General features: G+C 53.2%; 1 protein-coding gene and 1 pseudogene across 1 annotated transcript; both read right to left on the reverse strand.

Moving 5' to 3' along the window:
• Window positions 1-6,274: 6,274 nt before the first annotated feature.
• Window positions 6,275-7,207, reverse strand: LOC132334977 (olfactory receptor 14A16-like). The gene has a single exon (XM_059861099.1). It carries the CDS (start codon window positions 7,205-7,207, stop codon window positions 6,275-6,277), a length of 933 nt encoding a protein of 310 aa, XP_059717082.1.
• Window positions 7,208-9,745: 2,538 nt separating this feature from the next.
• Window positions 9,746-20,463, reverse strand: LOC132334978 (class I histocompatibility antigen, F10 alpha chain-like; annotated as a pseudogene).
• Between the last annotated feature and the right edge of the window lie 901 nt (window positions 20,464-21,364).

Here is a 21,364-nt window from a genome sequence, read left to right on the forward strand (position 1 = left end):
AAACTAACTAGAAATTTTAAGTTTCCTTTCTTTAAATTGTCAGTGAAAATCAAAAGTTGTAAAAAAATAGGGTTCTAAAAAGTTTATTTTAATTCTTACTACCTTTTCTGTTTTAGTTACTTTTAGTAAAATTTTCTTTATACCCTTTTAAAATTTTAGGCCTCTTTAACCCTTCTCCTAATCCTATCTAAAAACAAAATAAATACATAAATAATTACCCAACACTAAACCCCACCACACTCATCAATACATTAATTAAGAAACCTCAAGATTACAAAAATTCCTAAATTAAAAACCAAAACCACTACAATGTCATAATAAACCTTTTGCCAAAAGTTCTCTAATTCATAAAGTTCCCAGTAAAGGCTGTTTTGTTGTTTCAAGCTCCTGAGAATCCCTTGTACTGGTATTTTGCCAGGGAGTCCAACTCAGAGTACACAAACAATGGAAATTCCTTTAAAATGTCTCCTTGAGAGAATTGTTTGGGGGATGGGGGTCAGGGCTTGTCTGTCCTGCTTGGCCCAGCCCAGGCAGGGCTTTCCCAGCCCCATTCCACACTCCATTTCCCAGCTGGAGCCCCTGGTGCCTCTGAGTTGTGCTGTCCCAGCCCCAGGGACGCTCTCCTTGGCTGCCCATTCCCCCACGGGCTCTGGGCAGGGATGGCCTCAGTGGGGGCTGCTGACATCCTCAGCAACTTGGAGGCTGCTGCTGAATTTCACTGCTGCAGAGGCTTGTTCAGCCTTCAGCTCTTCAGTGCAGGAATTCAGTGTCCCAGGGCTCATTAACATTCAGAACACCTTAACAAGCCATTCCTCTGGGGATTTTTATTTGATTTTAATTTTCAAATCCTTTGTGGCTCAGAAGAGAGATTTCAGAAGCCAATTTAAAGAGACTACACGATATTTAAACAGACAGGGAGAAAAGATCTTTTTTACGTCCTGTTTAATTTTTTATTCCCGTTGATAAATTAATATGTGCAATCAACAACTGACACTGAATCCAAGTACCTTCTAATGCAGTTTGAATAGATAAGAAAATCAAGACCCTTCATGGCTGACAATCAATCAGACTCTGTCCCTACTTGCACCCCACCATTTCCCCCATCCAAGCCCTGGCACTCAGAGCAGCCTTGTGCAAATCTGAGCTCCCTCCAGCCCAGGCTGCACCTGCAGCTTTCAGCTCCCTGCCTCCAACTCCCACCTGCTCTCCTTGGAGAAGGAGCTGCCTGAGAAACAGAGGGATGTTCATTTCTTTTCAGCACAAAAGCACAAGGGAAGGCACAGCTCCATCAAATGCAAAAGTCATTCCTCTGCTGGATATAAAATCCACTTTCCTGAGCAGACAATCTCAGAGCAATGGAACACACCTTCTGGGCCCAGAACAGATCCCAAGGTCCCCCCAAACCCTCCCTGCCCCAATCATGCCCAGATTTGCTCTTTGCACACACGAGTCACACGCTGAAGTCATGAGCTCCCTCCATGCCCAGAGGGAGAAAAAGATGGAAAGTGGATGAAGAGCTCTCCTGTGCAGAGCCAAGGTCCAAGTGCCCCTGCAGTGGGAACCACAACTCACCGGGTTTGTTTCCCTTTGGTGTCAGGGACTGGTGACACTCAGAGGCACAGAAAGTTTCTCTTCATGGCCAACAGACCATGGTTGAACAGGATACAATTTAATAACAACCACTCTCTTCCCTGAGCTATGTGCAATGTCCCAGCAGCATCTGATGAATCCACCATCCACAAGTGATTTGCATACTGAAATTGGTTTTAGACAAATGTGGATCTGTGATAGATTTAAACACAATTAAGTTCTTGTATCAGGATGCTCGTTCTGGAGCGCGGGCAAAACAATTTGAACAATTCCTGATTTGCAAAGCTGTCAGTGGTGGATGGAGAAGGGAGGTCAGGCTGCTCTTGGTGTTGAGGAAATGCCGAAACCAGCCTGACTCATTTCATAGCTCTATGCCCTGGCTGATCTCCCCTCTTTCCCCTTCCACCCAATGGCTTTTGTCTCCCACCAGGCCCCCTGGTGAAGAGCCTGGCTCGGTGTTCTCCATCAACTCCTCACTGGCACTGCCAGGCTGGGATGAGGAGCCCCTCAGCCTTCCCTGCTCTGGGCTGGACAAGCCCAGCTCCCTCTGGCTCTGCTCACAGCCCAAGGGCTCCAGCCCCACCTTGGAGGCCCTTCCCAGACCCTGCTCCAGCTGCCAGACATCTTTCCTGCCCTGGGGAACCCAAACCAGGCCACAGTGACCTGGATAATCCACGTCCTTGATGCCCTGGTCACACAGCCCTGGCCTCTTGTCCCCATGTCAGTCCCTGGGGTGGATCCTGTGGAACATCCTTTGCTGGAAGCTGTGGCTTCAGGTGGGATGGGGGGATACCAGGGAACAGGGACCCCACTGGGCATGAACAGCATTGGACTTGTTGGGAGAAACTGTGAGGGGGAGCTGGGGTGGAGTGACCAACCCAGTGATCTCACACAGCCCTGCTGGGATGTCACAGCCGGCTCTGTGAGGTCATAGTCTGCTCTGTGATGTCAGTCCTCTGCCATGTGATGTCACAGGTCGCTCTGTGATGTTGCATATGTGGTCTGTGATGTCATTGCTGCCAATGACCTCACATAACCCACTCTCTGATGGCATATCCCACTCTGTGACCTCATGTTACCAGATGAGAAATTGCCTACACCAGGTGAGCTCACACCTGGAGCTTGTTCTCCAAACCCCAGGCCTATGGAAACCACACAATGCCCATTGTGTGAGAAGGGGAACTGGAAGTTCACCAGCCTCAGTGTCCTGCCAGCTCAGCCAGGCCCACTGGAACATTGGGCTCCACGACCACCAGAGACCACCAGAGAGAGCCCCAGGACAGAAGAACACATGGGTAAAGGGGAGGGGGAATTTGTTAATGATTTTGGGGAAATGATTATCATATGTGTTTAGTTCAGGACAACCAATGAATATGTGTGCAAAATAGAGAAAATAAACAGAAACTTTCCTGTACTCAGCATGCCCGGCTTTGGGAGGAGCTGTCCCCTGTGCCTCCAGCTGAATAAAGAATGCTGCTTCTTCATGCTACATTGGGGTTAAGGAGTTTTCTGCTATACTGAATTTTTGGTAACACTCCCACGGCCATGGAAAGCTCTGTCTCCTGCTGTTCACAAACAGAGAAGGGCTGGTGGCAGATGTGGGGCTCAGAGGCTGCCTGGGGCACAGTGACCATAAACTAATAAAGTTTTCAATGTTCTGTGAAAGAAGGAGGGGCAGCAACAAAACGTCTGGAATTAGGAAGGGCAGACTTTGGTCTTTTTAGGATGCTGATGTGGGGAGTACTGAATCAGGGACTGATTTTTTTAAGGGAAACAACCCTTAAAAACAACGGGGTCCAACAAGGATGGACACACTTCAAGAAGGTAATGTTAAGGGGGAAGGAGCAGCCTGTTCCAGTGGCAAAAGATGAGCTGGTGAGGAAAATTACTGTCCTGGCTGCCTATGGAGCTTTTGTGGAAACTCAAGGAGGAATAGTACCAGAAACTCAGGAAGTGTTTAAGGATGTTGTTAAGTTATTCAGAAAGAAAAGTTGAGAGGTGAAGGCTTAACTAGAGCTTAACCTGGGAGCTTCTGTAAGGAAAAAAATATAGGAAAAGGAGGGAGGAGGAGAGCTTCTACTCTTGATTGGATTCAGTGGGGAATATAGTAACTAAAGTCTTTTCCTTAATTCTAAGCTACCAAGCCTCGTTTGTATCAATTTTCAATATTAGGACAGGCTGTCCTAAGGACAAGTGTTTTCCTGAGCTGGTAGATGGGCACAGGGAGCAGAACAGCCCCCTGGAATCCAGGAGGAAGCAGTTGTTGACCTGCTGAGCCACTCAGATGCTCACAGGTGTATGGGATCAGACAGGATCCCTCCCAGAGGGATGAGGGAGCTGGTGGATGAGCTCCCCAAGCTGCTCTCCATCATTTACCATCAGTCCTGGCTCACCAGGGAGGTCCCAGAGGACTGGAGGTGCCAGTGTGAGCCCATCCCCAAGAAGAGCTGGAAGGAGGATCTGGGGAACTCCAGGCCTGTCAGCCTGACCTGGGTGCCCAGCAAGGTTCTGGAACAGATCACCTTGAGTGCCATCACAGGGCACCCACAGGATGGCCAAGGGATCAGAGCCAGCCAGTATGGATTTAGGGGTGGCTGGTCCTGCCTGACCAACCTGGTCTCCCTTTATGACCAGTTGACCAACCTGTGGATGTGGGAAAGGCTGTGGATGTTGTGTACCTGGACTTCAGCAAAGCCTTTGACACTGTCTCTGACAGCATTCCCTGGAAAAGCTGCAGCCCACGGCTTGGGCAGGTTTCCTCCTCGCTAGGAGAATTAAGAACTGGCTGAGGCTGGGCCCAGAGAGTGGTGCGGATGGTGCTGCACCCAGCTGGTGCCCAGGCACTGGTGCTGTCCCCCAGGGATCTGTGTTGGGCCCAGCCCTGTTTAATATCTTCACTGATGATCTGGCTGAGGGGATCCAGTCCAGCATTCAGAAATTGCAGATGACACCAGGCTGGGTGTGAGTGTGGATGTGCTGGAGGGCAGGACAAGCAGACACAGCCTTAAGCTGCACCAGGGGAGGTTTGGGCTGGACAATAGGAGGAAGTTCTTCACAGAAAGGGTGAGTGGGCATTGGAATGGGCTGGCCAGGGGAGAGGTGGAGGAGTCACTGTCCCTCTCCAGTGGCACTTAGTGTCAAGGTCTGGGTGACAAGGCAGTATTGGGGCATTGGTTGGACTTGATGATCTCAAACATCTTTTCCAGGGTATTTGATTCTGTCATTCTGTGATGACTGGGACACTCAGGGGAACTCAGGGACCATTGTAATACTGTGGGGCCTCATGGAACTAAAAGGACCATGGTGACACTGTGCAGCTCCATAGAACCAGGGGTCCATTGTGGTGCTGTGGGGCCAAATGGAACCAGGGATTCCACTGTAACACTGGGTCCTCGTGGAACCACAGAGGCCACTGTGACACTGCAGGGCCTTGTATAACCAAGGGGTTTCACTGTTTTGACACTGCAAACCCAAGGAGACCATTGGGAGACTCCAGGGCCCAGCGGAACCAAGGGGCTGTTCTGACACTGCGGGGCCTCGTGGAACCAAGGGGACATTGTGACACTGCAGGATCCTGTGTAACCAAGGGTCCACTGTGACACCATGGGGCCTCAAGGAATCTGGAAGAACGTTGTGACACTGTGTGGCCTTGTGGAAACAAAGAGTCCATTGTGACACTGAGGGGACTTGTGGAACCACAGAGACCATGGTGACAGTGTGGGACCTCATGTGACCATGGGGACATGGTGACACCCTGGGGCCCCATGGAACCAAGGGGCCACTGTGAAACTGCAGCACCAATGAGAACATTGTGACAGTGTAAAGCCCCATAGAACCAAGAAGAACATTGTCACATTCGGGGGGCCCATGGAAACAAGGAGACGATTGTAGCTCTGCATGGTCTCCTGGAACCAAGGAGACCAGGGTGACAGTGCAGGGCCTGGTGTGACCAAGAGGCCATTGTGACACTGAGGGACCCCATGGAACCAAAGACATCTTTGCAGATGACACCAAGCTGGATGTGTGTGTTGATCTGCTGGAGGGCAGGAGGGTCCTGCACAGGGCCCTGGACAGGCTGGATCCAGGGCCCAAATCCAACAAGGTGAGGTTTAACAAGTCCAAGTACCAGAATCTGCACTTTGGCCACAACAACCCCTGCTGCAGTGCTACAGGCTGGGGACAGAGTGGCTGGAGAGCAGCCAGGCAGAAAGGGACCTGCAAGGGCTGATGGACAGCAGGCTGGACATGAGGCAGCAGTGTGCCCAGGTGGCCAAGAAGGCCAATGGCTCCTGGCCTGGATTAGGAATGGTGTGGCCAGCAGGAGTAGTGCTACTGTGCCAGCACTGACCTGCCCTCAGCTCTGCACATAGACACTGCTGCTACAGCTCTCAGCTTTTTGTTGCCTTCTCAGTAGAGAAGGCAAAAAAAGGGCATCTCTGCAGAAAACTTTGCTGGGAGATCCTTTAGTTCCTTTAATGCCACCAAGAGCACAGCCCCTCATTGACAGAGTCTGTGGTCACAATGAACGTGGGGAGAAACAGAATGAGAAATGGCAAAAACAATGACACTTTTGTGGACAACATGAAAAAAGTAAAAGAAAGAAAAACAACTTCCAAAATGAAACCAACAAGAATTATCAATGATGACTTTTATTACAAGTGATTTGCAGAAACTGGCCAGCAGTTCAATGGTTCTGAAACCATCCAGTCACCAGTCTCCACACTGCAGCCTTGAGCTCCTTGTTCCTCAGGCTGTAGATGAGGGGGTTCAGGGCTGGAGGCACCACTGAGTACAAAACTGAAACCGACAGATCCAGGGATGGGGAGGAGATGGAGGGGGGCTTCAGGTGAGCAAATATGATAGTGCATAGGAACAGGGAGAGCACAGCCAGGTGAGGGAGGCAGGTGGAAAAGGCTTTGTGCCGTCCCTGCTCAGAGGGGATCCTCAGCACAGCCCTGAAGATCTGCACATAGGAGAAAACAATGAACACAAAACAACACAATGATAAATTGACAGTAACCATGAGAAGCCCTAGTTCCCTGAAGTGGGATTTGGAGCAGGAGAGCTTGAGGATCTGTGGGATTTCACAGAAGAACTGGTCCAGGGCATTGCCATGGCACAGGGGCAGGGAAAATGTATTAGCTGTGTGTAGCAGAGCATTGAGAAAGCCACTGGCCCAGGCAGCTGCTGCCATGTGGGCACAAGCTCTGCTGCCCAGGAGGGTCCCATAGTGCAGGGGTTTGCAGATGGACACATAGCGGTCGTAGCTCATGATGGTAAGCAGATAAAATTCTGATCCAATGAAGACCAGAAAGAAAAAGAGCTGTGCAGCACATCCTGTGTAGGAGATGGTCCTGGTGTCCCAGAGGGAATTGTGCATGGCTTTGGGGACAGTGGTGCAGATGGAGCCCAGGTCAGTGAGGGCCAGGTTGAGCAGGAAGAAGAACATGGGCGTGTGCAGGTGGTGGCCGCAGGCTACGGCGCTGATGATGAGGCCGTTGCCCAGGAGGGCAGCCAGGGAGATGGCCAGCAAGAGGCAGAAGTGCAGGAGCTGCAGCTGCCGCGTGTCTGCCAATGCCAGCAGGAGGAAGTGGCTGATGGAGCTGCTGTTGGACATTTGCGGAGCTGCACATGGGGATCTGTTCATGGAGAAAAGGACAGTTAAGTGTTAGAGGAGATACCTGTACCAAAATCAAAGCCATTTCCCATATACTCTCGCCTGGAACACAAAAACATGATCTTTAGTATTTTCAAGGTCTGGGGATTTCTTTATAAGCTCTCCCATATCTTTTCTGGTATTCTTGGACATCAGTAACCCTTAGCCTTTCCTCTGCACTCAGGGAGAACAGAACAAGTTCTGTGAGGCAAAGTGATGAGTGGACGCAGAGGGGAGATGGTCTGTCATTCTGACCTGTTCTGAGTTTCTCTGGACTTTAAAATTTCTCAGGTGGTTGGTGATCACTTTCCCATGCTTCCCCTAAAAAAACCCCAGGTACTGCTTAGAGCAGATGGATCTAACACAGCCCAGCTCCACTTCTTTAGCCAAGGACTCACATTGCTCATTTCACCCAACCAGCAGCATTTTCAGTGTCACAACACCTCTGCCTTTCCCCATCAATCTTAGAACTCAGAGATGCTCTAGGACAGGTTTGCACCCCGGATTGAAGCTCCCAGCTTGGACTGAAATCTCAGGATGACTTCCAAGTGCCCTTATGATGGCATTGGATTGAGGGAGATGCAGCTCCTTCCTTGGCTGCACTGACAGCATTGCCCAGAGCCGGCACTGGGGACAGCATCACCCTGAGCCAGCTGTGCCCCCTGCCAGAGCCCCCAGGGCCGGGCAGCTGCTCCCAGCCCTGTGCCCTGCAGAGGGAACTGGGCCCGGGGCTGCAGAGCTGCCCCACGGCTCTGCTGCAGCTCTGCCTGCACAGGAGGGGCTGCACGCCTTGGAGCCCCAGCCCTGAGGGCAGAGGCTTGGCTGGGGGCACAGGAGGGAGGGGGCTTGTTCAGAGGGAGGGGCTGCACTGCAGGGGATCCTGTGGAGATCTCTAAATTCTCCCTGCCACAGCATTTCTGGGTTTTCGTTTTCTCCCATTGCCTGATCTTCTCTCTGCTTCCTGGAGATTTTCCTCCTGCAGGTGTTTCCCTGTGCCTGATCTCTCTGTGCCAGCACTCACAGACCACAAATCTCTGTGCGCTCTCCTTGGCCCTACAGAACCCTGCCTGTTTGCAGGGCACTGGCTAGGGGCAGGTTCTGTTTGCAGCTTGGAGAAAGGACAGCTCAGACTGAGCACGATGGCTCCAGCAAAGGTGATGCTGGTGCTGTCCAAGGGCAGAGTGGCTGCAAGCACATTAGGGATCTCCTGTGAACTACTGATCACTAAAAGTAACAGCTCAGATCTCTCAGGCTGTTGTCAAAATTCATCATTATTACTTCCTAATGAACCTTTAATATTTATCCCTTCTCCCTGCAATTCCCTAATATTATGCAACTGAATATAAAGCCTTACGAAATTTCCTCTTTTTTATCAAAATCCTTCTCTTAGTAATATTCTATGACTGACCAGAACCCCTCAGCATGCCAGAGCTTCATGAGCATTTCACCTCCCCTGCACGAGAAATACCCAGAGTTGTACTCACAGAGTCTGCAGGCATTGAGATGTTCCAGATTTAGGAGATCATTCCAGGAGCTGCAGCTGCATTGTCCTGCAGCCAGAGGTTCCTGTGCCAAGGGCTGGCAGTGATTGTGCCTCAGGCACTTCTCAGCACCTTCCCAGCCCTGACTGATTGAAGCTCTCTGTGCCTCTGTGCTGTGCCCAGGGTGGCTGCAGGCAGTGCCCCAGCCCTGCTGGGCTGGGAACAGGAGCTGCTCATCAAGAGAAATGTGCTTTTGAAGCTCTTCTTGGTTACCAGGAGCTGCCTCTGGGCCAGGAGCCCAGCCCAGCTCAGCAGCACAGACACAGCACAAGGACTTTAATGACCCTCTGGGGCTTTGTGCTCAGGCCCTGAACATCAGCCCTTGAGAGGGAGCTGAAGAATCCTCTCAGGAACTCCAAGTCAGAATCACACTCCAAAGTTTCTTGGACTTTTAATGGGTCCCACTGAGGGACACAACTGAGAAAGTGTCCCCAGGCCCCAGGCAGAGCAGAGAACTGCAGGCAGTGATGACAGGTGGGGACAAAGAGAAGCCAAGTCTTGGTGCCCTGGGGCTCAGCAGGGTCTGTGCCACCAAGGGCTGGGAGGAGACACCTTGTCCTGAGGCACTGGGGCCTCCTGGCACAGCCCCAGCCAGGCTGGGCACTGTCAGCCCCTTGTCCTGCCCTCAGCGTCCCCCCCTAGCCCACATCCCAGTGGTCTCAAGGATCTGCTGGAAGGAGTCCCTGGGGAGCCTTGCTCAGCAATGGCCCTGGGGGCTCCTGAATGCTCCCAGGGACTGCAGGTTTTTCAAAGGACTTTGGGTTTGGCTTTTGCCTTGGAGTCTCTGAGAGGTTTGTGCAATCATGGTCTCCAATTATCTGCTGTAATTAGTCCCTTGAGAGCTTTGTACTGACACTCAGTTAGGCTCATTATACTTTGAGGTACTCAGAAGCTTTTAAGGTAGTTTGGAATTTCCTTTCCACACTTAGTCTCTGAGAAATTTGTGCAGTCCTGGCCTCTAGTTCTCTCCTGCAAGGAGTCCATGAGGAGCCTGTGTTGGAGAGTGACCTCAGTGGGACCCATTAATGCCTCAAAACACTTTGGGTGTTTCTTCTGCCTTTGGCTTCTGGAAAGTTTTGTGCAATCTCCTCTCAGGCCCTGAAGTTCCATTAGGATCAAGCAAGTTCTAACAAGCCATGGGTCTGCCTTGATTTCCCTCTGCTCTCATGCAGCTCATCAGGAAGGTTTCTGTAGTGGTTTTGGTTCACCAATTTGAGATTTCTTGGCCTATGCATCAATTAGTGTGGTGGGTTGAGTGTTGGCTAATTACCAGTGCACTCACTGGAATATCCTTACTCATTTCCTGCTGTGAGATAGGATTAGGAGAAAGGCAATGTAGGCTCAAAACATTAAAAGGGTATAAAGAAAATGTTATTAACAGTAGCTAAAAGAAAGAGCAATAAGAATCAGAACCAAACTTTCAGAACACTTCTCCTCTCCCCACAACCTCTTCTTTCTTACTGACAATGTAAGGAGACAAAACCTAAAATTTTCAGTCAGTTTACCACCTCTACAATATTCTTTTTTTCAGTTCACTTAAGGAGAGAAGTTCCTCCTGTTAATGTTGTGGAGACTTCTCCACAAGAAAACTGTTCTCCCATGGCTTTTAATTTCCATGAATAGCAGCCACCTGGAAAACTTTGTCAAGTCCCTCCCATTTTTTACAGCTTTTGCCTCAGCTGTGTTTAAGCACCATGTCAACTTGTGGGGTATTAGTTTGAAGGTGAGCTGTTTAAGAGCAGAGGTTCTCTTCATCTATGCCTGAAATAATTTTCATCTTTGGGAACAGAGGTCTTGTCTCCCCGAGGGCACAGGGTCTTATCACTCTGCTCTTTTCTCGGTAAAAACTTCTCATGAAATCACAGATACTTCAATATTTGCTTACTTTAGCATGGAGGCCTTTGCTGAACAAGTCATCTCCCCATACTTTTCAATGCATTATAGGGAAAATGAGAGTCTGATGTATCAATTACATGCTTCTCCATAGCTTTACAACAGGATTTACAAGAGCCTCAAGATCAAGGCACCTCCTCATCCCTCCCATCTGGGACTCAACTTCTTCTTCATGGACCTCATTGTGTTCACGTTGCTCCTCTATGTGCCTGCACTTTGTCCTTTTCTCTCACTCGAGGGAGGATGGAAGCACTGACAGAGTTCATATCTCACCCAGAACCTGCAGATGGTTCTGTGACCCCAGCCAGGCTCAGTCCTTGGGCCGGAGCTGTTTTACGATGGAGGTTTCTGCAGCGGCTGCGCTGGGGCTGTGTCAGGATGGGCCGCGCTGGGGCAGGGCCAGGATCTCAGCAGCCAGGCCAGAACACAGCAGCAGCACGGCCGGGGGCCGATGGCTTCTCCTCCCCCTGCCCGGGGGTTGTGGGCGAACCCCAACGGTGGCAGAACCTTGGCCGAGCCGGCCCGGCCCGGGGCTGCTCCTGGGGCCCGGCGGATCCTGGCTCGGCCCGGGCTGGCGGCGGGGCAGGGCTCAGCAGTGCCCAGATGTTGGAACTGCAGCCATGGCCCAGCCCGGCCTCGGCCCCGCGGCCTCCCCTGCCCTGCCCGGCAGCCGATGGGGCCTGGCGGGGTCCCTGGGAAGGGGCCCGGCCCCACGGCAGGAGCCGCCTGGGCTGCCCTGGCTGAGACGGGGGCTGGGTCAGCCTTGTTACCTCTGTGCCAGCCAGAAGGGAAAGAGACCCTCCCAGGCTTTTTCATCTTTAACGTGTGTCTTCACAGAGGCATTTACAGTTTCCTTAATGGTTTAACAGATTGTCAATTCTCAAAGCTAATTACTGATTGGGTTTTTGTCAGACAAGGAGGAAACTGCTAGCAGCTTCCCTTAGAACATCACTTCCATGATGCAAAACCACCACAACGGCACCGAGCACAGAGCTCCTTTGTCCATATGTAGTGGCCATGTCTCTGAGGCCTCAAAACCCCTCCTTGGGAGATCTCTCCAAAGTTTTTCCAAATGAAAACGTTCAGATCAGAATTTAAGAAAATCACCAGAGGACAGGGCCAGCCTGACCTGTTTGTCCTGGCTACTTTTGTTTCGGAGCAATCCTTGGATATACAAAATTTGGGAGGCCAAATCCTGAGTTTTGCCATGGTCCCTTGGCAAGAAGGTCTGTTCTTTTCCATAGGAAGGAAGGAACATAGTCCCAGTGTTTCAGGGGCAGATGAGAGGTGACCACCAGAGGCCAAGGCCAGCCAGAGCTGGCAAGTTTTTTTCTCAAATATGCCCTTACCTACAGGAAATTTTTTAGGGAGAGTACCAAGTTTGGCAATGAGCATCTGAAAAGTTGGATGGTTCTTTTCCATAGCAAAGAAAGCACAGAGCACCTGTGCTTCAGGAGCTGATGAGAGGCAGCCCTTGACATCCCAACATCAGCCAGACCTGTCAGGTGGACCCTGGGAAGCCAAGCCAGCCAGACCTGTTTGTCCTGGCAGCTTTTGTCACTGAGGAATCCTTGGATATATGGAACTGGGGAAGAAGAATCTCAGTTTTGACCATGGACACCTTGAGAAGGAGGACAGTTCTTTTCCATAGGAAGGAAATTACCATGCCCCAGTGATGGGAAAGCAGGTGAGATGGTATCCCCAAGAGGCCAAGGGCAGCCAGACCTCTCTGTCCTGGCAGCTTTCACTTGGAAGCCATCCTTGGATGTACAGAATTTCAGATGTGGAATCCCAGTTTTGGCCATGGGCACCTGGTCAGGATGGATGGTTTTTTCCTAAAGGAAAGAAACGTGCAAAGTCCAAGTGTTCTGGAAGAAGATGTGAGGTGGCCACCCTTAGGCCAAGCCAGCCAGACCTGTCTCTCCTGGCACTTTTTGTCTAGGGGCTATCCTTGGACATAGGGCATTTTGGAGTTGGAATCTTAATTTTGGCCATGGGCACCTAGACAGGAAGAAAAGTTCTTTTCATGATTAAGGAAAGCACAGAGCCCCAGTGTTTCAGAGGCAGATGAGTGCCAGCCCTCAGGAAGCCAAGGCCAGCCAGACTTGTTCAGTCCTGGCAGCTTTTGTCTGGGAGCTATTCTTGGATATAGGGAATTCTAGAGGCACATGCCCGATTTTGGCCATGGGCTCCTGGTCTAGATGGATGGTTTTTTCCCATAAGAAAGAAAAGCACATGGTCCAAGTGTTTCAAAGGCAGATGAGAGGGGGCTCCGGGTGGCCAAGGCAGCCAGATCTGTTTCTCCTGGCAGATTTCATCTGGGAGCAATCTTTGCAGATAAGGAAATTTGAAGGAGGAATCCCAATTTTGACCATGGGCCCCTGGAGGAGAAGGACAGTTCTATCCCATAGGGAGGAAAGCCCAGAGCCCCAGTGCTTCAGGGCCAGATGAGAAGCTGCCCTCAACATGCCAAGGTCAGCTGGACCTGTCAGGTGGTCCCCAGGAGGCCCAGCCAGCCAGACCTGTTCCAAGTTCCCTTGGTTTTGTGGGACCCCGCAGTGTCACAATGGTGTCCTTTGTTCCATGAGGCCCTGCAGTGTCACAATGTTTCCCTTTCTTCTGCAGTGTCACAAATGCGCCATGCTTCCCTGAGGCCTTGCAATGTCACCATGGCCCCTCGGCTCCATGTGGCCCTGCTGTGTCACAATGGCTCCTTGGTTCCATGGGCCCACACCTTCATCCTTGGCCCTTGGTTCCATGGGGTCCTGAGTTTCACAATGGCCCCTTATTCCATGCAGTACTAGAGTGTCACAATGGTCTCCTTGATTCCATGAGGTTCCATAGTGTCACCATGGTGCCCTTGGATCTGCACTGTCACAATGGCCCCCTGGTTCCAGGAGTTCTGTACTGTCAGCAATGGTTTCTTTTTTCCAATGGTGCCTCAATGTGTCACAATGGCTCCTTGGTTCCGTGATGTTCCAGAGTGTCATTTACAGAAGACACACCATGAAAAGCCAGTGTCAATAAAGGAGACAGAGGAGTCCTTCAACGATATTGGAATAAAGGGAGAAAATCCATCAGGGCACACACCCATGGGGTTTTCCCTCTCGAGCTTTCAGAGGGCACAGCCTCCTTTTATCCTAAGCTCCTGGCCACATGTTGCCCTCTTCCTTTATCCATTGGCTGAGGTACCTGGAAGGTGCAGCCTTCCTGAACCCCCAACCCCATATTCCCCTCTTGAAACTGTCATTTTTCTCCAAAGTTCAGGCTTGTGCAGACCCTTGTCTGTTTCAGGAGCCAAGCTGTCCGGGCTCTGTAATAAAACTGTTGCATGGAATTCCCATGGCAGTGGGATAGCGGGGAGACCCATCCATGGAATTCTCACCTGACTGGGATGAGTGTGAGATCTGGCCATGGAAATTCTGTGGGTATTCCTGCATTCCCAAGTCCCTCATTCCTGAATTCCCCATTCCTGTAGAAATTGCCCTCCCTCTCCCACACACACCTTTGTGCTCCAGAGCTTCTCGACCATATCTGATGTATTCTGGGGGCCCTCCACACAGGTGTGTTCCAGGTAATGCTTCACCTGCTCCACCATGATCCCTTTGGATTCCCAGCACATCTGGGTGATCCAGGAAGCACTGCAGGACACTGCAAAGCTCCCAGATCCCAGCTGGAAGGAGATGAAATCCCTGCCCTCGTAGCCATACTGGTGGGATCCATGGATGCTCTGTTGGACAAGAGGTCACAGCTGGAAACCACCTGCAGCATGTGGAGACCTGGATACAAGGAGAGAACGGACCCAGGGAGTTGTGTCCCAGCCACAGGGAGCCCCTTGGAGCTCCCTGGAATCCCATTCCAGCCCCATAGATCCCCTCCATCCCCAGAGATCCCATCCCAGCCCCTCAGAATCCTCCATTCCTACAGATCCCAGCCCAGCTGGATATCCCAGCATCCCAGCCCTGGCCATCCCAACATCCCAGCTCAGCTCCCGCCATCATCCCTGGTGTCTGTGGCTCTCTCTGGCCCCACTCGCTGCCCCAGCGCTCCCAGGGGGTCCCGTCCATGTCCCCCACAGTCAAGGACTGGGGGAGCCCCGGGCCGGGCTCTGACAGCGCCACTTCCAGGTACTGCAGGAAGTGCAGAACTGGGGGGACACGGAGATTTGGGGGAGCTGGGGGAGCTGAAAGTGAGAGTTTGGGGATCCAGGGGTGACAACAGGCCAGGGAAAGGGGGGACATGGAGAGCTGGCAGAGCTAGGAAGGACGTTCATGGGCTCAGAGTCAAGTACAGGGGGTGCAGGGACTGGGAGAGCTGGGATGGGGTGTTCAGGGAATCCTGTGCCCAGGAAAGGGGGTGCCAGGGCTCCTCAGTGTGAGGTAAGGAGGGGCTGGGGGCTGGGAAATGCAGGAATGGGAGCCCAGGGGTCCAAGGTCAGAGAAAAGGGTGGGGCTGGAGGCTCGGAGAAGCAGGGGGCTGGGGAAAGGCTGAGTTGGTGCTGCATGAGGGGGTGCAGGGGGGTCTCAGTGCTGGGCAAAGGGGTAAAAGGGCGTCTGGGTTCTAAGGAATGGGGCTGCAGGAGGGTCCCATGGTAACAGAAATGGGGGAGCAGGGAAGTGGAGAGGTAGAAGGGAGTTCCAGGGGATCCTTGAGCCCAGGCAAGGGCTGTTCAAGGGTTTCCCAAAAATGGGGATCCAGGGTGGGGACACCTGGGATGTTCAGGAAGAGGCAGTTCAGGAGGTCTCTGGTTTTGCACAAAGGTGGGGCTAGGGGCTGGGAAAAGCAGGAATGGGGATCCAAGGCATTCCAGGGCATCCCAGGGTCAAGCCCACAGCAAGTCTGGAGGCTGGGGAACCATGGGATGGCCGGGAAAAGGGGAGCAGGGGCTCCTGATGTCCAGAAATGAGGGATTCAGGGGGGTCCCTGTGCAGGATAAGGGGAGCAGGGGGGTCTCGGTGCCAGCAATGGTGGTTCAGGGTCCCAGTTCCTGGGGTCCCACTCCCCCCTGGCCCCCCAGGAGCGCCCCCAGCCCCAGCGCTGGAGCCATCGGGCACTCCCAGGATGATCCCAGTAGAACTCAGTCACCCAGGAGCTGCTCCCAGGATGATCCCAGTACAGCCCAGTCACTCCCACTCCTGGCATCCCCCCCACCCCTCTCTGCGTTCTGACCTGCCCCGGCTCCATCCCCACCCCTCCCGTGGGCTGTGAGGGCTCCGGCAGCGGGGAGGAGGAGGAGGAGGAGGAGGGAGGGAGGAAGAGGCGGAGGGGCAGCAGGAAGCAGCGGGAGGAGAGGACGGGGAACCACACGGCTCTGGCGCTGCCTGAACTCGCAGCACCCCGGGAGCATCGCCCTCCATCCCGCAGGTGCCCGGGGAGGGGGAGCTCACCCCAAATATCCCGGGGGTATCTGGGTTTGGGGTTTTTTGGGGGGGATGTTTTGAGCTGGCAGAACTCCAAAGCTGAGCCGCAGATGGCCCTCTGGGGGACATCGGGGGTCCCTGGGAGGTGTTTTTGGGGAGGTCCTGGTGGGGGTGGTGGCAGCAGAGCCCCGGCGGGGGGACAGCGGTTTTGGGGAGCCCCAGGAGAGCCGCAGCTTCCCTGAGTGGGAGCCGGGAGAGAGGAGAGCCCCAGAAGCCAAAGGGGGACCCCGAGAGGGCGGAACCCCTGGCACTGCCAGCACCTCGGCACTGGGGGGGGCTGGGGCTGGAGGGGCGGCATGGCCAGGAAAGGGGTTCGGGGCTGCCAGGGCCAGCAGGGGCTGCTCCCAGCATGAGCCCAGGCACTCCCAGTCATTCCCAATTATGATGCAATTTCCCCCAGCATGCTCCCAGTTGCTCCCACTTTCATCCAGTGTGTTCCCAGTTCTCCCAGTTGCCTCTAGCATAGCCCCAGTCACTCCCAGTATGATCCGAGTGTCTCCCAGCAGGGCCCCAGTCACTCACACTTGCCCCCAGCGTGGTCCCAGTTCCCCCCAGCACACTCCCAGTGGCTTCCAGTCTGGTCCCAGTCACCATCTGCATGGTCTCAGGCACTCCCAGTATATCCCAGTTGCCCTGAACCATCTCATAGTCATTGCCAGGCTCTCCCAGTTACCTCAGCATGGTTCAGATGCCCCCAGTTTTATCCCAGTCATTGCCAGGCACTCCCAGTTACCTCAGCATGGTTCAGCTTTGCCCAGTTTTATCCAAGTCACTGCCAGGACATCCCAGTTATCACCAGCATGCATCCTGTCATTCCCAGTTGCTCCCAGTTGTCCCCAGTGTGTGTGCAGTTGGCTCCCAGCATGGGCCTGGTAGCTCCCAGTAACCCAGTCAGGGTCCATTGACACCCCCTATAATCCCAGAATTATCCCAGTCACTCCCAGTATGATGCCAGTGGCCCCCAGTGTGATCCCAGTTGCTCCCTGTCAGTGCCAGCATGACCCCAGTGGCCTCCAGTATGATCCCTGTGACTCCCAGTCTCTCCCAGTATATCCCAGTCACCCCCAGCATGCTCCCAGTTCCTCCCAGTTGCTTTCAGCCTGATTCCAGTTGCTCACAACCACTCCCAGTCAATCCCAGTATGATTCCAGTCACCCTCAGGGTGATCCCAGTCTCAGCCAGCATGGACCCAGCTGCTCCCACTGTGATCCCAGTATGATCCCAGTTGCTACCAGAATCATTCCAACTGTTCCCAGTTCCTGCCAGTATGATCCCAATTGTCCCTAGAATAGCCCTAGTCCCTCTCAGCATGGTCCCACTCACTCCCAGTTGCCCCCTATGTTGTTCCAGTCTTCCCAGTATGGTTATAAATACTCCCAGTCTATCCCAGTTTGCCCAGTGAGGTTCTGGCTCCCTCTGAATGATCCCAGTCTTTCCCAGTTATTCCCAGTTGCCTCCAGCCTGATCCCAGTTTCTGGCAGTTGTCCAAAGTGCTGTCCCAGTTGTTCCCAGTATGATTCCAGTTGTCGTCTCAGTCCCCTCAGCATGGTTCCAGTACCTTCCAGTTGCTCCCAACTGAAAATGTGTATCCACATTTTCCTCCCAACGTGGGCCCAGTAGCTCCCAGTAACCCCCAGTCAGGATCCATCGACACTTGCTGGAATCCCTGTGGCTCCTAGGATGATCCCAGTGGCTCCCAGTCCCTGCCAGTATGGTTTCAGTCATGGCCAGAGTGACTCCCTGTCACTCCCAGTGTGGGCCCAGTTGCTCCTAGTCACCTCCAGCATGGTTCCAGTCACAGCCAGTGCCTTTCCAGTCACTCCCAGTCTGGTTCCAGTAGGATCCCAGTCATTCTCAGATACTCCCAGTACAATCCCAGTCTGTTCCAGTATGATCCCAGCATGGGCACAGCTGCTCCTATTATCATCCAGTGTGGTTCCAGTTGCTCCCATTTACTCCCAGTGTGGTTTCAGTCTCTCCCAGTGTATCCCAGGTGCTCCAAACATGTTCCCAGTCAATCCTGAGTTGCTTCCAGCCTGATCCCAGTTGCTAACAGCTATTCCCAGTCACCCTCAGTGCAGTCTCAGTTGCTCCAAGTAAGATCCCCTATGATCCCAGTGAATCCCAGCATGGTCCCAGTCATGCCCAGTTACCCCCAGTGTAAACTCAGTCACTCCCACTCATTCCCAGTTTCCCCCAGCTTGGGGTCCCAGTTCTCACCAGCATGGTTGTTCCCAGTCTGTTCCCAGTCATCCCCAGTACGGTTACAGACACTCTCAGTATATCCCAGGTGCCCTCAGCATTTCTGAAGTCATTCCCAGACACTCCCAGTGGTCCCCGTAAAGTGCTTGTTATCCCAGTGTGATCTCAGTCATGCCCAGTATATCCCAGTTACCTCCAGCATGCATCCAGTCATTCCCAGTTCCTCCACTTTGCTTGCAGCATGATCCTAGTTTCTCTCAGTTGCTCCCAGTAGCCCAAAGTGGGATCCCAGTTGCTCCCTTTCTACACCAACAGGAGCCCAGTAGCCTCCAGTATGATTCTTGTCAAAGGCCAGCACTCCCAGTATGGTCCCAGTATAATCCCAGTAACTTCCAAACACTCCCAGTATGGTCCCAGTTGCCTCCAGCTACATAACCCAGTCATTCCCAGTATGATGCCATTTGCTCCCAACGTGCTCCCAGTCCCCCCCAGTATGGGGGATGATGTGCATGGTGTGTTCCCAGTCACTCTCAGATACTCCCAGTATTAGTCCAGTCCCTCCCAGTATGATCCTGAGAGGACCCCAGTCACTGCCAGTAGGAACCAGTTGTGCTCCACATGGTTCCAGTTGCTCCCTTTCACCCTCACTTTTGTTCCAGTCACTCCCAGTGTAGCCCAGTTCCTTCCAGCATATTCCAGGTCACTTCCAGTTCCTTCCAGCACAATCCCATTTGCTCACAACCACTGCCAGCCAGCCTCAGTGTCAGTATGATCCCAGGCACCTCCAGCATGATCCCAGTTCATCCCAGTATAAGCCCAGTTGCTTCCAATCACCTCCAACATGCACCCAGCTCCTCCCAGCATGATCCCAGTGGCTCACAGCTGCTGCTGGTTACCCTCAGAGTGATCCCAGTCTCTCCCAGTATATCCCATTTTTCCCCAACATGGTCTTAATTGCCCCCCACAGGCTCCTACTCCATCCCAGTATGATCCCAGTATGATCCCAGTCTCCCTCAGTGTGATCACAGTCTGCCCCAGCTGCTCCCAGTATGATCCCAGCATGATCCCAGTATGATGTCAGGGCAAAGCTGAGCGGAAAAGGCCTCTTGGGGGGACATTGGGGGGTCCCGGTGGCAGCTGCTGGCAGAGGCAGCCTGGAGGAGCAGAGCCCTGTGTCCCCCAGGAGCCCAAAGTGGGGAGCCCAGAGAGGGGGGAGCGCTGCCATTGGCGGGACCCTCAGGAGCCTGGAGAAGGGCAGGGGGGACTCATCGGAGCCCCTGCAGCCCAGAGCAGAGAATAAGGGAAGAAGGGACCCCGGGAGCCCAAAACCCCAGCATCCCTAAGTGGGGAGATGGAAAATGGGGAGCTTTAGGGATTCCTGGGACGCCCAGCAGCCTGAGGAGGGTGAGAACTGAGTAGACAGGGGACCCCCAATTCAAGTGTGACCCCCCTGGGACACGGGGGAACCCCCAAACACTTAAAGGGAGACACCAGAGACAGGGAACTGTTGGGAGGCATTTTCAGAGCTGAATCTTGGTGTTTGGGAGGTTTTTATGGAGCACAGATGGCTGGTGACATCTAGAGAGAGATAGACTTGGGCAGAAGAACCATTAAACTCCATGTGCTCATCCATTGTATTATTCCCCAAACCAGGATTTCCCATTCCCAAACCTTGGCTGCATGGAGGAGGAGGAGGCTGCAAGGATGAGGAAGATGCCCCGGGACACCCAGGCAGGTGAGGAAGAAGTCAGTGCCCCTTTCCCCCTCTCTCCTGCTCCATCTCCCAGCCCAGCATGGCCCCCGGCTGCAGGACAACTCTGCTGCCAGTGCTGTCCTGCCGGGGATGCACTGGGGGGGTTCTCCTTCCCTGTGGCACGGAGACAAATCCCATCCTCTCCTTGTCCTTCCTCCCCAAGACAAGGAGCTGAGGATGAAGACCAGAGAGGACAAATGCCCACAGCAGAACCTTGTGGCAGAGGTTGTTTTTAGATGCTCCACAGTGCAGGAACCCAATGGGGAGGAAAAGCCCCAGAGATCCCACAGGAGGAGGGATTGCAAACCCAGCCCAGGGTGCTCTGAGGAGGACAGACCCACCCTGAGCCAGGAAGGTGGACAGAGCTTCAGCCAGAGCTCGGAGCTGGTGGTTCATGAGCAGCTTCATGATGGGGAGAAGCCCTACAGATACTTGGAGTGTGGGAAGAGTTTCAGGCACAGCTGATCGGCCACCAGATGATCCACACTGGGGAATGGGCCTACAAGTGTGGGGAATGTGGGAAGGGCTTCAGCTGCAGCTCAGAACTCATCGAGCACCAATGCATCCACACAGGGGAGAAGCCCTGCAAGTGTCCCCAGTGTCAGAAGAGGTTTCACACCAGCTCCCATCTCCTCAAGCACCAGCAGATTGACACAGAGAAGAGGCCCTTCTGCTGCCCCCACTGCAGGAAGGGTTTCAAGGAAAACTCCACCTTTGTCAAGCACAGGCGCATCCACACTGGGGAGAGGCCCTATGAATGTAGAAAATGTGGGAAGAGCTTCAGCTGCAGCTCTGACTTGATCTGCCACCAGATGATCCACACTGGGGAAAGGCCATACAAATGTGGGGAATGTGGGATGACCTTCAGCCAGAGGTCCCAGCTGATCATCCACCAAACGATCCACACTGGGGAGAGGCCTTACGAGTGTCCCAAGTGTCAGAAGAGGTTTCACACCAGCTCCCATCTCCTCCAGCACCAGCAGATTCAGAGGAGAGGAGAGGCCCTTCCACTGCCCAAACTGCGGGAAGGGCTTCAAGCACAACTCCGATCTTATCAGGCACCGGGGCATCCACACCAGGGAGAGGCCCTACGAGTGTCCCCAGTGTGGGAAGAGCTTCTCCAGCAGCTCTCACTTGACCCAACACCAACGGAGGCACCAGTAAGGGAAGCCCTGCAAGTGCTCTGACTGCAGGAAGAGCTTCCTGCACTGCTACAAATCCATCCCCCATTGGAGGACACACATTCCCTGTGATCCATGTTGGGAAGACACCTGGCTGGTTATCCTTCTGGTTTGGCCCTAAATTTCTT

The sequence above is a fragment of the Haemorhous mexicanus genome, chromosome 16 (genome assembly GCF_027477595.1).
Source record: "Haemorhous mexicanus isolate bHaeMex1 chromosome 16, bHaeMex1.pri, whole genome shotgun sequence".
Lineage (NCBI taxonomy): Eukaryota > Metazoa > Chordata > Aves > Passeriformes > Fringillidae > Haemorhous > Haemorhous mexicanus.